This window comes from Spermophilus citellus (assembly GCF_964194105.1).
Source record: "Spermophilus citellus genome assembly, contig: SCAFFOLD_217, whole genome shotgun sequence".
Lineage (NCBI taxonomy): Eukaryota > Metazoa > Chordata > Mammalia > Rodentia > Sciuridae > Spermophilus > Spermophilus citellus.
This window is the reverse complement of record NW_027672999.1, coordinates 455,537-470,000: the sequence shown is the minus strand read 5'-3', so window position 1 is coordinate 470,000 and position 14,464 is coordinate 455,537. Positions and strand designations below refer to the sequence as shown.

The 14,464-nt window shown below is 31.9% G+C and overlaps 1 protein-coding gene across 1 annotated transcript in view; it reads left to right on the top strand.

Annotated features, from left to right (window-relative positions):
- LOC308640268 (A-kinase anchor protein 9-like) overlaps window positions 1–14,464 on the top strand; it is a 63,263-nt gene that overhangs the window by 8,198 nt on the left and 40,601 nt on the right. Inside the window, exons 6-9 of the mRNA XM_081312234.1 lie at window positions 6,999–7,098; window positions 8,254–8,346; window positions 9,106–9,462; window positions 13,573–13,735. Of these exons, the coding sequence (XP_081168360.1) occupies window positions 6,999–7,098; window positions 8,254–8,346; window positions 9,106–9,462; window positions 13,573–13,735 (713 nt within the window). The remainder of the gene's footprint in view (window positions 1–6,998; window positions 7,099–8,253; window positions 8,347–9,105; window positions 9,463–13,572; window positions 13,736–14,464) is intronic.

The following is a 14,464-nucleotide window of genomic DNA, read 5'->3' as shown; positions in this document are numbered from 1 at the left end:
ATGTGGTGCTGAGAATCAAACCCTAGGTCCCTCGCACATGCCAGGCAAGCGCTGTACCACTGAACCACAGCCCTAGCCCCTGGTGTTAAGTTTCTTGAGTTTTTTATATATCCTGGAGATTAATGCTCTGGGGTGTATGTGGTAAAGTTTTTCTCCCATTCTGTAGGCTCTCTCTTCATGTTATTGATTGTTTGATGTGAAGAACCATTTTAGTTTGAATCTTTTTATTGATTCTTGCTTATAGTTCTTGTGCTCTAGAAGTCTTGTTAAGGAAGTCAGTTCCTAAGCTGAGATGGTAGAGTTTGGACCTACTTTTTCTTCTGTTAAGTGCATGGTCTCTGTTCTAGTGCCTAAATCCTTGATCCACTTTGAATTGAGTTTTGTGCAAGATTAGAGATAGAGGTTTAATTTCATTTTGCTTCATGTGGATTTTCAGTTTTCCCAGCACCATTTTTTAGGCTATCTTTTCTCCATTGAGTATTTTTGGCACCTTTGTCTAGTATGAGATAACTGTATTTATATGGGTTTGTCTCTGTGTCTTCTATTCTGTATCATTGGTCTATGTGTCACTTTTGGTGCCAGTGTCATCCCATTTTGTTGTTGTTGTTGTTGTTGTTATGGCTCTGTAGTATAATTTAAGTTCTGGTATCATGATGCCTCTTGCTTCACTTTTCTTGCTAAGGATTGCTTTGGCTATTCTGGGTCTCTTTTTTTCCAAATGAATTTCATGATTGCTTTTTCTAGTTCTACAAAGAATGTCATTGGAATTTTAATAGGAATTTCATTAAATCTATATAATGCTTTTGGTAGTATGGCCATTTTGACAATGTTAATTCTGCCTATCCAAGAACATGGGAGATATTTTCATCTTCTAAGGTCTTCAATTTTTTTCTTTAGTGTTCTGTGGTTTTCACTGTAGAGGTCTTTCACCTCTTTTGTTAGATTGATTCCAAATATTCTGTTTTATTTTTTGACTATAATGTGAATGGGGTAGTTTTCCTAATTTCTTTTTCAGTGGTTTTATCACTGATTTGATGTATCATGCATTTGATGTATGGTTGTTAATTTTATGTCCTGCTGCTTTGCTGAATTTCATTCATTAATTCTAGAAGTTTTCTGGTGGATTTTTTAGGTCTTCTAAATATAGAATCATATTGTCGGCAAATAGTAATAATTTGAGTTCTTTTTCTATTCGTATCCCTTTAATTTCTTTCTTCTGTCTACTTGCCCTGGCTAGTTTCCAGGATTATATTGAATAAAAGTGGTAAAAAGAGGGTTTTCTTGTCTTACTACAGTTCTTAGATGGAATGCCTTCAGTTTTTCTCCATTTGGAATGATTTTGGTCTTGGGTTTAGCATGTGTAGCTTTTACAGTGTTGAGATATGTTTCTATTATCCCTAGTTTTTCTAGTGTTTTAAACATGAAAGGGTACTTTATTTTGTCAAATGCTTTTTGTGCTCCTATTGAAATGATCATATGATTCTTCTTGAAGTCTATTAATGTGGTGAATTACATTTATTTATTTCTGTATGTTGAACCAACCTTGAATCCCACTTGAATATGGTGCACTATTGTTTTAGTCAGCTTTTTTATTTCTGTTACTAAAGGATCTGACCAGAACAATTTTAGGAGAGGAAAAGGGCTCATGGTGTTATTTGAGGGATCATGGTGTTTAGACACCTTAGTCCATAGAAGGCCAGCTCCATCCCTTGGGCTTTGAGGTAAGGCAGAACATCTGGAAGAAGAGTGTGGCAGAGGGAAGGAGCTCACATAGTGATCAGGAAACAGAGAGACAGAGACGACTCCACTCTCCAGATACAAAATATATACTCCATACAGAGACTCCACTCTCCAGATAAAAAATGTATACTCCATAGCCATCCCCTCAATTCCCATCTCCTCCAGCCATACCCTACCACTTCATTTAATTCCTATCAGGGGATTAATTCACTGATTGGGTTAGTCATTTCTCCTCTGAATCTTCTTGCATTGTCTTATGTGAACTTTTGGGGGATACCTCACAACCAAACCATAACAACTATATTTTTAATGTTTTTATATGCGAGTTGCCAGAATTGTATACAGAATTTTTGCATCTATGTTCATTAGGGATATTGGTCTGAAGTTATCTTTCCTTAATGTGTTTTTGTCTGATTTTGATATCAGGTGATACTAGCTTCATAGAATGAGTTTGGAAGAGTTCCCTCCTTTTCTGTTTCATGAATTAGTTTGAGGCTTATTGGTGTTAATTCATCAAAGGTCTTGTAGAACTGGTTAAGAATCTGTTTCGTCCTGGGCATTACTTAAATGGTTGGCTTTTGATGGCTTCTTCTATTTCATTGCTTGATATTGATCTGTTTAAATTGTGTATGTCCTCCTAATTCCATTTGGGTAGCTCATTTGTCTCTAGAAATTTGTTGATGTCTTTAAAATTTTCATTTTTATTGGAGTATAAATTTTCAAAATAGCTTCTGATTCTCTACTGTATTTCAACAGTATCTGTTGTAATATTTTTGGTGACTATGAATTTTAGTGATTTGAGTTTTCTGTCTTCATTAGCACAATTGAGTTTATCAATTTTATTTATTTTTTCAAAGAGCCAACTTTTTGTTTTGTTAATTTTTTAATTGTTCCATTTATTTCAATTTCATTTATTTCAGCTCTGATTTTAATTATTTCCTGTCTTCTACTGCTTTTGGTGTTGATTTGTTTTTCTTTTCTAGGGCTTTGAGATCTTATGTTAGGTCATTTGCTCATTGAGTTTCCATTCTTTTAATGAATTTAGCTTAAATAGTGTCCCAGAGATTTTGATAAGTTGTATCAGTTCTCATTTATCTCTGGTAAGTATTTTAAAAATTTCATCCCTGATTTCTTCTTCTATCCATTGGTTAGTCAATAGCGTATTATTTAGTCTCTAGGTGTTGGAGTAGTTTTTATTTTTTATTGTATCAATGATTTCTAATTTCATTCCATTATGATCTGATAGAATGCAGGGTATTATCTCTTTTTTTATTTCATAATTGTTGCTTTGTGGCATAAGATATATCATCTATTTTAGAGAAGGGTCTGTGTGCTGCTGAGAAGAACATGTATTTGTTGATGAATGTAATACTCTTTATATGTCTGTTAAGTATAAATTATTGATTATATTATTAAGTTCTATAGTTTTTTTTTGTTTAGTTTTTGTTTGACTATCTATCCAGTAGTGAGAAAGGTTTGTTAAAGTCACTCAGTATTATTGTATTATGGTCTATTTAATTCTTGAAATTGAGGGAGGGTTTGTTTGATATATGTAGATGCTCCATTGTTTGGGGCATAAATATTTAACGTATTATGTCTTGTTGATATATAATTCCCTTAAGCAGTATGAAATGTCTTCTTTGTCCCTTCTGATTAACTTTTGGCTTGAAGTACACTTTATCTGACATGGGGATAGAAACCCCTGCTTGTTTACTCAATCCATGTGAGTGATACGTTTTTTCCCGTCCTTTCATTTTCACTCTGTGGATGTCTTTGCTTATGAGGTGAGTCTCTGGGAGACAACAGATTTTGGGGTTTTGTTTTTTTTAATCCAATCTGCCAATCTATGTCTTTTGGGTTTATTAGTTTAGACCATTAACATTCAAGGTTATTTTTGAGATATGATTTGTGTTCCCAGTCATTTTAGTTTATTTCTACTTTTTACTTTGAATTAATTTCTCCTTTGATTGATTATTCCTTTTGTATGGCTCCTTCCTTTGCTGACTTTGACTTTTTTTTTCCATCTTCATGGAATACTTTGTTGATAATGTTTTATAGCACAGATTTTCTAGTTGTGAATTCTTTTAACTTTTGTTTATTATGGAAGGTTTTTATTTCATCTTTAAATCTGAAGTTTTATTTTGTTAGATATAGAATTCTTGGTTGGCATCCATCTTCTTGCAGAACTAGGTATATATTATTCTAGGACCTCCTGGCTTTGAGGGTCTGGGTTGAAAAATCACCTGAGATCCTAATTAGTTTCCCTCTATATATAATCTGATATTTTTTCTCTCATAGCCGTTAAAATTCAATCCTTATTTTCTATAATTGACCTTTTTCTTTATGATGTGTCTTGATGTGGGTCTGTTGTGATCTGTACATTTGAGGTCCTCTTGTATTTGATTTTCCATTTCATTCTTCAGATTTTGGAAATTTATTCATATTATTTCATTGAAAAATTGGGCATTCCTTTGGTTTGTATCTCTATGCCTTCACCTATCCCGATAAATCTTAATTTGGTCTTTTCTTGTTATTTCATCATTCTTGGAAGGTCTGTTCATGGTTTCTTACCATCTTCCCTGTGTAGTCAACTTTATTTTCAAAATTATATATTTTGTCTTCATTGCCCGAGATTCTATCTTCCAAATGGTGTAGTCTATTGATAATACTTTCCATTGAATTTTTAATTGGTTTATTGATTTTTCATTTTGAAGGTTTCTGGGGTTGTTGTTGTTGTTGTTGTCATTTTCTGAGAATCTCTGCCTCTGCAATGATCTTTTACCTCCTCAAATTTATCTCTGATTTTATTCCCTATATCGTTCTTTATGTACCAGGTCAGTCTAATATGTACTTTCTAAACTCCTTTTCTACATTTCTTTTACTGTGTTGTCTATGGGTTTAATTATTGGATCATCTTGGTTTGTTTGGGCCACTTTGTTCCATTGTTTTCTCATGTTGTTCTTATGTCTGCCCTTCTAGCAGTGTGGATTTCAGGCAGTACAGTTTCTACCCTGTAGATTCATAGTGTCCCTGAAGATTTCTAGTACCTCGCCTTTAAGGAAGAGACAAATAATAACTGCACCCAATACAAACAATATACAGCCTTAAACCAAATAGCTCCTATTAAGGCATCCACAGTTTTGTTCCATTAAACTGAAATGATGTGTTCAATTATTGTCTGCAACATAAACAGTAAGTTCGCAAAAAAGTTTACAGTTTCCATTGGTGGACAAAGAGAGAACAAAAGTCATGTAGGGTGTGATGTTTATGAGGAAGGATCGGAAAAGATAGAAGTTAAAAAATTATAGGAAGAATGAAGGGAGGACTTAATAGAGGTTGGGTGTTAGCAAGAGAAAAGTGAGAAAGAGAATCCAAGGAGACAGATAAATGAGAGGGAAATATATATATATATAGTAAAAAAAAATTTAAAAGAAAATAATAAACAACAAAACTGTAATGTAGTATTCAGATATCCGAGTCCTCAGTAAACTGATCCATGAAAAATACTTGGTTTCAAAAATGGTAGACATGTGAGAGAAGAAAAAAAAGGAATCTGGATGAAAAATTGAACACTTTTTTCCATGGCAGTTCAAAAGTTTCTCAGCTTCTCTTCTGAGCAGTTAGGTATGTTGTCTGGAGTTTGATGCTAGCTCTACCCTCAGGGTAGTTAGGGTTGCTAGGGTGAGAGGGTTAGTCCTGGAAGCGGAACTACTAGAGCCAAGGTGTAGGCTTAGGTACGTTCCAATCTCTTCACTGCGTGCCTATTGGTCTGAAGATTTTAAGTCATCACACCTCCAAGGCTCAGCAATTGTCTGTCCACATTGGAAGACCGCACCTTGGGAACCTCCTTTAGGTTCTACACATGTGATGTAGGAATCTGTTCTTAGCCCACTACTTTGCCTGCAGACCCCATGAACCCTGGTTGTCATTTGGTCTCCAAACTTGATCTCTCCTTTGCCTGTCCTTTCAAATTCACAGTCAGGCACTTCTCTTCCATCCAGTACTGCAAGCAGCTGATTGGATGGGGAGGGGAAAGCCAGGTGGGTTTCCTTGATCAGTATTCTCCTGTGTAAATATCCCTCCATGCTTGATTTTCTCACTTTGGAACACTCTCTATCACACAGCATAGGTTTGCCTTGCACATTTTGGGGGCCAGACTTTGGTCTGCCAATAATTGACTCACCTAGCTGCAGGCCCCCCAGCCACTGCTTCGCAATGGTTCTTTCTGCTGTCCTCCATGCATGACGCCAAGAAAGCTGGTGGCTTCCCTCCTGTACACAGATGCTGTGCAGCACAGCTTACTGAGGTTTTTTGTTTGTTTGTTGGTTTGTTTTTTGTTTTTTGAGCAGTATCTCTGAGCTCTTAAGCTCTCCATACTGCAAAACACCTCCGTTTTCCTAGGAATGGGGGTTCCTTTAGTTCCTTTATTGCTTTACTACATTCACATAGGGATATTCTGGTTTGTACTTCCAGATATTTTACAGATTTATTATACAAGATCTCTTGAGTCCATGATCTGTTTTGAGTATCCAGTATTAAATTCCAGTTAAGTCCTTCCTAGTTCTGGACTATTCACCCACCCATCTTGTTGAAAAGTGGCCTTTCTGCTTTTCTTGGTTCATTCCACAGATCTGTCAGGGAAGCAAATACTTTATTCAGCCATCCTCCTGCATTTCCAACCCTTTTTTATTTTATTTTGAAAGACAGTCTCACTAAGTTGCTAAGGCTTGTCCTGAAATTTTGATCCTCCTGCCTCAACCTCCCAAATTTCTGGAGTTGCAAGCACGCACCACTGTACCTGGCTCTTTTAATATATTTAATCCAATATAATCTATTCTATATTATTATATGTTTTGTGTCTGTGTAATTTAGATATCCATGTAATATGAATAATATGTATCATATATCTTAGGTATATAAGTAGTGTGTAGTATCAGTGTATATAGTATATTATATTATGTACACTGTTGCTATATAAGCATATCTAAGATGTTATTTTTAAAAGACTTATTAAAAATGTTTTTTTACATAATAAATTTTTTATCATACATTTATACTGAAATTCATTAAATTACATAATATTCATTGTTACTTTTAAATGGAAAACTTAGTCAAAAATGTTTTAAGTTACAATACTTGTAACCCTGGGGGAACTATCATTTTTGTCTCCCCACTGCCTCAGTACACATTATGCATGGTAGAAACTTTGGATAAAACACATAACACTAATTTTTTTATACTTTTTCATTTATATTTAGCTTCTCTGTTGATTCAGTGGTAATTAAAGAATCTGATGTACAGAAATCAGTAGTACATCCTGGAAGTTGTCTAAAAAATAATATTGATCATGCAATAGAGGTATGTTATTTTTAATCTTCATTTTTAAACAGTTATGTACACTGATACTTTTTTCTTACTATCAGTTTTATGTCTTCAGTTTTGTAATTATGTAGTAAATATTTGGCTAAGATTAAGCATAAAGCATGAGGATAATACCTTATGTAAAAGATTCAGAATGTCTATAGAAATATTTTCATAGCATAGGAAAAACACAGAGAAAGTTAAATTTGAGAATTTTCCTTCCTTGTTACAGTTTAATTTTTTTCTTTGTAACATTTCTTTATGAACTGTGTAATAAATCAGCTTCAGTACCATGGCCAACATAGTCTTTTCTTCCTCTTATGGAAGCAGAGGGTATCTTCAGAATGGTGTATAGGATTCCCTAAAATCCAAGGTGCTAGGGCTGGAATAATGGATCAGGCCATCTTCCAACAGAAGTAATGATAGAAAAGCCCTTTTTTTTTTTTTTTACTGTGCTTGCCACTGAACCACTCTCTGCCTCTCCTCAACATTGTATTATTCAAAACTTTTTTCAAACCCCCAACTGCAACTTCATCTTCACTGAATAATTCTAAATTCTAGTAAAAATTAAAATCACTGCCTATTGCCCTTTCTCATTCTGGATATTAAGAAGAGATATGAGCCACACTCATCCCTTATTAAATGTCTGTTGGATGAAATTCAAATAATTTGTAAATAAACAAATACTTTCATGTTGACAGTATATCTACATTTCTAAAAGAAGATTTATTTTTTTAATTGATAAAAATAATTTGTATGTGGAAAATTGTGTTCTTTTAATAAATACCAAGAAGAAAATTTGCTCATAATTTCATTATCAAACATAGCCACTTGTTAACATTTTACTTAAAATAAATATACATTTATATATATATGTCTTATTAATTATATTTAAGTATCCTTAACCCACCCTAGAATTTATGCTAATAATTACAGATATGTAAATATATTTCTCTCTTTGCATCTTTAAGTTTATAATAAGTGTAATTATTTTGTAGGATTATTAGATTAATATTTTTAGTTAAAGATAACTGAAATTTATTTTTATTTGAAAGTGTCCAAAAATAGTGATATTTTTGGAATAATGAGTACATCCTTAAAATTAATGGTATAAAATCAGTGTAAATTGTCATATTTCACCCTTTAATTTAGTTTTCTAATGAATGTGGAATGAAACAAGAAACAAATATGGTTAAATTGTTGGAAAAACAATACCAAGAAAGATTAGAAGAAGAAATAGCTAAGGTAAGTTTATAGTTTATCTGGAAGATTTTCTTGGTTTATAGATTTTCTTGATCTTTGAACTGTCAAAAAAAAGCATAGATTTTATTGATGGTATGTACTTTGTTTTTATTTGTAAGTTTCATATATAGTCCACCAAACAGTTGTATAACAGCATCAACTATAATTGCTGCTTCATAGAATGTTTTGCGGTGCTTTTCATCGAGAAGAACATTTTTTTCTTGATATAGAATAGTAATTACAATTTTTCAGAATGCCACAAGTTTTTATATATGTGTTACATTGTAAATAGTTACCTTGTGAAGGAGTTTGGCATTCTAAAAATGAGGGGAAAGTTATGAAGAGAAAAAGTGGTTGTATTACCCTGATAAATTATTGTAATGTTAGATAATAACTACAGATACTGATGGAGGATTGTCACGGAACATTATCACTCATGGCCAAGTGAATTTTTTTGGAAGGAAGAAATATAAAGACTTTTATTTTTTTTTTTTATTTTTTTACTGAGCATTTATTGATGTTATAGTTAGAAAAATTTTGCTTGTTTTATTTTAAAAGGCAGGCAGTAAAACACTTTGATGTTAAATTTATTGAAAAATAGCCTATCTCTGTATCACTTTATCAGAGGATTTATTTTTGTTTTTAAAACTATGAGGCCAGGCTTTTTTCTAATTCATATAATTTTGAATAATGACCCACTTTTTAAATCCAGCTGGTATTTATAAATCTAATCCTTTTTGTTTGATTGATTGATTTCTTTAGGTCATTGTGTCAATGAGCATTGCATTTGCTCACCAAACTGAACTATCTAGACTATCAAAGGGAAAAGAAAATACTATGTCATCAAAACAAGCACTTGCTTTCTGTCAGCAAAATGAAAAACATTATTTTAATGAAATGAAATTATCTCAGGATCAAATTGATCTTCAGACCTCTGATGCATTGGACATGAAATTTAAAGAAGAATTTAAGCCACTTAGTAAAGAGTTAGGAGAAGATGGAAAAGTTCTGTTACCAAACAGTGATCATCTTGATGATATAGTAGAATCAGAGGTCCACCAACTAACTATTTCAGAAGAAATGTTTTCCAAAGACAAAACATTTATAGTTAGCGAATCTGTAAGTATGCTTCTTTGAATATAAAAAAAGAAAAACTTATAAAAATATCTTCAGTTTAAAACAGTAGCAATAATGCTGATTAATAGAGAATGAAAGTATGAAGTCCAGTCTTGACTTTAATGTGTTTTATTAATTATAAGGTATTTGATTAAGTGAAACAATATTGGTGTGAAGTATAAAATAAGTCAGGTCATAGTATTCTTGGTTGTCTTATGGACATAGTACATGTTAAGTTCTCATTGTAAATTATACCTGTGTTAATTTTATTTAAACTAATTGAAGGTTAATTATATTATAACTAGGTAATACCTGTGGCCAAAAGATTTGCTCAATTAAATGTAAGAACATAAAAGGAAATTGCTACAAATTCAAGAAGACAATTCAAAGTATCTTATTATCTATATACTAATTCTTTTTTCTTGTTAGTTGAGGATCTGTTACCCCAACTAATTGCAGCCTTTATCAGAAAACAATAAATTCTACTTCTTTTAAAATTATCTGAATTTCAAATTTATTTTATGTGTTCACGATAGATATATCTTGTTCAGAGGAGTATTCAAATAAAACTGTCAGCTTTTTATGTAATGCAAAACTTGTGAAATGTTTATGAAAACTAATTTAGCTGTAGCTGTTCAAGGCAGAATGATTTTAATTAGTATCTTAAGGGATTGAAGTATTCATAGAACCTATTGACTTGTCATGAGTGAGAAACTCATAAATGTAAAGTATTTATTTCCAAATAAAATTTATTATAATTTTTCTCTGAATAAGCAGTTTTCTATAATACTATGATGACCAATGAATAAAAATTAAATAGGCAAAATTCTTTTATTTTGTGAACTTAATTTTTAAAAATATTTTTGTAGTTGTATATGGACACAATACCTTTATTTTATTTGTTTATTTTTATGTGGTTCCCGGGATTGAACCCAGCACCTCATGCATGCTAGGCAAGTGCTCTACCACTGAGGCGCACAACCCTGGCCCTATAAACTTTATATATATATATATATATATATATATATATATATATATATATATATTTTGTTGTTGTTGTTTATATTATTTCCCCATTATAAAATATCAGGAGTTATAACTTTATTAGGAGAAGGGGCTGGAGATGTAGCTTGGTGGTAGAGCACTTGCCCAGCATGTGTGAGGCCCTGGGATCAATCTCTAGTATGGGCGGAAAAAAAAGTGGAGGGGGTGGGGGTTGGAGGGGGTGGATAAAGAATCTTGAGTATTTTGTTTTTCTCTGTTAGAATTAGATTTTAGCTAAACTATCTGGTAAGTAGCTGTTTCCTTTTGGAAAATAACATATATGGTGGTAATAAATTAACTTCATGTTGTTTTGGAATTATAAGTAAGAAAAATACTTTTTTAAAAAAAGTGATTTATGGGCTGGAATTGTGGCTCAGTGGTAGAGCGCTTGCCTTGCATGGGTGAGGCACTAGGTTCGATCCTCAGCACCACATAAAATAAATGAATAAAGGTATTATGTTCATCTACAACTAAAAAATAATTTTTTAAAAAAGTGATTTATGCTTTTGTTTAATAATAAAACTAAAACTCAAATGCTTTATGTTGTTAATATACTAACAAATAAGTATAATGAGAAATGAAATTTTAAGTATTGTTAATAAGGTTAACGGAATAGAACCTTATTTTGTTATTGTTTGGTATATACTGCTGCCCATTCATCCTAAATGTATCAAAGGGCTCAATTTGATCTAAAAGTCCCAACTTGGCTGTGTTCTTAATTCCAGAAAGCAGAATGAGATAATATTACACTTCTCCAGTGCCAGGTGAATTGTTTAAAAAATATTCTGCTTGTCTTTAAGATTCTTGTTTTTGTATGTTTATGAATCCAATCCTGAATAAAAATGGGAATAAAAATGGAATGATTATATTTGAGAGAATAGGTATTGTGATACCTAGACCAGCTAAATGAATTGTTTACATCCATGATATACTGACAGTAGTTCCAGGCAAGGTAAAAGCAAACTTGGCTTCTAGATTTTCTTACACCATAAGGAACTTATTTTTAGTTTTCTATATGTCAACTAATTCTGTAGAGAAATATCTTTTTTCTGTTTTTAATGTGAAACTTATAAACATTGCTAAAGGTGTTTAGCATAAAGATACCTGCATATTCAGTATTCCAGGTTTATTTGATTCTCAAATATGTTGTGAATGATTGACTACAAGTTATTCAGCACTTTTTTATAACTTTGGTGACTTTAACTGTACATGCTAGGTAATATTTAACAAACCAGATGGTTTTTAGAATAGTGTTGTTACCCCTTCTACAACTTTTGTTTTAAGTGTCATAATCTTTACTAAAGCTTATCCATACTTTAAGTATAATGGTGAGTTTACTAAATACTTTGAAAATATTGAGTTTAAAATTTTTATATAATTCATACTATTATAGATATTAGGAGTAAATCATACCTTAACTGGATAGAAGGTATTGTGTAAAGTATGTAAATGAGAATTTTAAGGGGGACTCTTATCCCAAATGCAGTGGATCCCAATTGCTATTGTAAATAAAATATATTAGTCTTACTTATTTGATTGCTTGAGGTTTTTGCTTTGTTTCTAAAACTGAAGGGTTTTTTCATGATTTCATGGTAAATATCTAAATGTATGTGAAGGTGGTTTAGATCTTGTCGTGAAATGGAGCATAGAGACAAAGACTTATCAAATTTATCTAAAGCAAATATTTATTTTATTGTAAATACTCTATTAAATTTATGTAGTAAATTTGGAAAATAGTTCATCTTCTTTTAGTTATAACTTTGAACTCTATATTTCATGTATTTTCTAGGTCATTAGTATATAATAAAAATTATGTACATATTGAAGCAATTGATGTATTTTAAAAAATGTATTGACTAAAGTCAGGAGAGTAGTTGTGTACAGCATGTATACTTCATGGTCATTTTCTTTATAGTAAAAATTAAAATATAGTATTTATCCACATTTAAAGGAAAATACTGTTGGTAGTTAAAAGTGAACATGTTCATAAAATTTTTCCTTTTTAAAGTAACAATATATTTTCACAGATATTTTAGGAAATTAGTTACAAATTAAAATTTATGTTTAATTTTCCATTATGAGTCTTATATCTATGCTCATTTTTAAATAATAGGTTATAAATAAAATTTAAACTTTCTTTTAAAACAACAATTATTGGGGTTGGGGTTGTAGCTCAGTGGTAGAGTGATTGCCTAACATGTGTGAGGCACTAGGTTCAATCCTCAGCACCACATAAAAATAAATAAGTAAAACAAAGGTATTTTGTCCATCTACAACATAAAAAAATGAATTAAATTAAAAAAACAATAATTGTATACTGAATATTTTGGAAATTGATTTGGTTTGGCAATAATACTCAGGTGTGAGGAGCAGAAGTCTTTAAGAATAAGATTTTAAATATTATCTTAATTTTATAATACATTATTAATGTCTAATTAGAAACCACTACATTTTATCATTTTAAGCTTAAAACATGGCAGTAATGTCTTTCTGATACACAAACTTATGTAAATTTACAAAATTTATTTAAGAGACTTGCTGTAAGCCTGTTGTCAATACATACAATTATTTCTTAAAATTCTGGGGCTAAGTACTGGAAACATTTGAGCTCAGTTTTTTGTTTTTTGTGGAGGTTTTTTTTTCTGCATGTAGTTGTTTTAGTAAAAACAGATAAGTAGATGGTGACATATAAAAGCTCAGATAACTAAAGCAAAGTTAGTGCTTTTTTGTAATTTCGCACAAATGATTAAGTTATGGCGATTGAGAGCTTTGGCCTCAAGTGTGTATTACCATCTTAAAAACTATTTTAAAAATGGAGTCAGTATATGCCAATGATAGCATTCTAAGAAGGCTATATTTTTAATGCCTCCGAATTCTAAAGTGTTCAAAACAAATGTGGAGTCTACTATTGACTTATCCTACCCACAAATGTTAACATGCATTAGAACAGTCTTAAGTGACTGTAAGTCAGAAATATGTCTTTTATTTGAAATCCTTACTTTAATGGAAAATGACACTGGTTTTCCAACACTTCATCTTCCTTTATGTATTCTTTCCCTTCTTGTTTAGCTTGAACATGCAAAAGTTACACAAACAGAATTGATGCGTGAGTCATTCAAACAGAAACAACAGGCAACAGAGTTCCTTAAATGCCAAGAAGAACTGCGAGAGCGCCTTCATGAAGAGTCTAGGGCCAGAGAACAGCTGGCAGTGGAGCTCAGTAAGGCTGAGGGTAAGTACCTTGCCTTTGGCAAGTCAGAGTAGCAGAACTTCAATCTTAAAATAGAGATTTTGATGTACAGCCAAATTCAGAAACAAATCTACTCTAATTTAGAGCAGCCATTGGAAAGTAGTTGTAGTTTGTCTTCAGAGTTTTTCCAAGCAGTTTTTAAAACTGCATATACACATTTAAATATAAAAGGAACTTGTAGAATTACTGAAAATATAAAGGGATTTTAGAAAATAGAGAAATGGATGGTGGAGAGTTGTTACCATGATCCCACCATCCTAAGACATGCCTGTAATTTAAAAATGAGAAAACCGAAGGTAAAGATGTTATTGAATTGTTTAAGGTAACCATTAAATAGTGACCATAGGCTTTAAGCCTCTAAAGCCTTGGGCTTTGCCTCTTCCCCCATGCTGTGGTATTGACCTTAACCTTCTAGAATTAAAATACCAACTTGAGAGAAAATGTTTTGTTAGAGCTTCATAGTCATACATAGTAGCTGAGTTCATCTCAACAAACTCATACATGCATGGAAATAAATTTCAGTTCATGATCCCCTTCTTTTCCCTCCCGTCTTCTTTCCCCTCTCCCATTCTCTTTACTCTATTAGAATTGTGATTCGATTTATAATATCTGATTTACATTAAGCTAGAAACTTGTCTATTTTTATCTTTTTACTAAAGTGAACTACGCATATACAATGTGATGATACTTCAGTATAGCAAAGTATTTGAA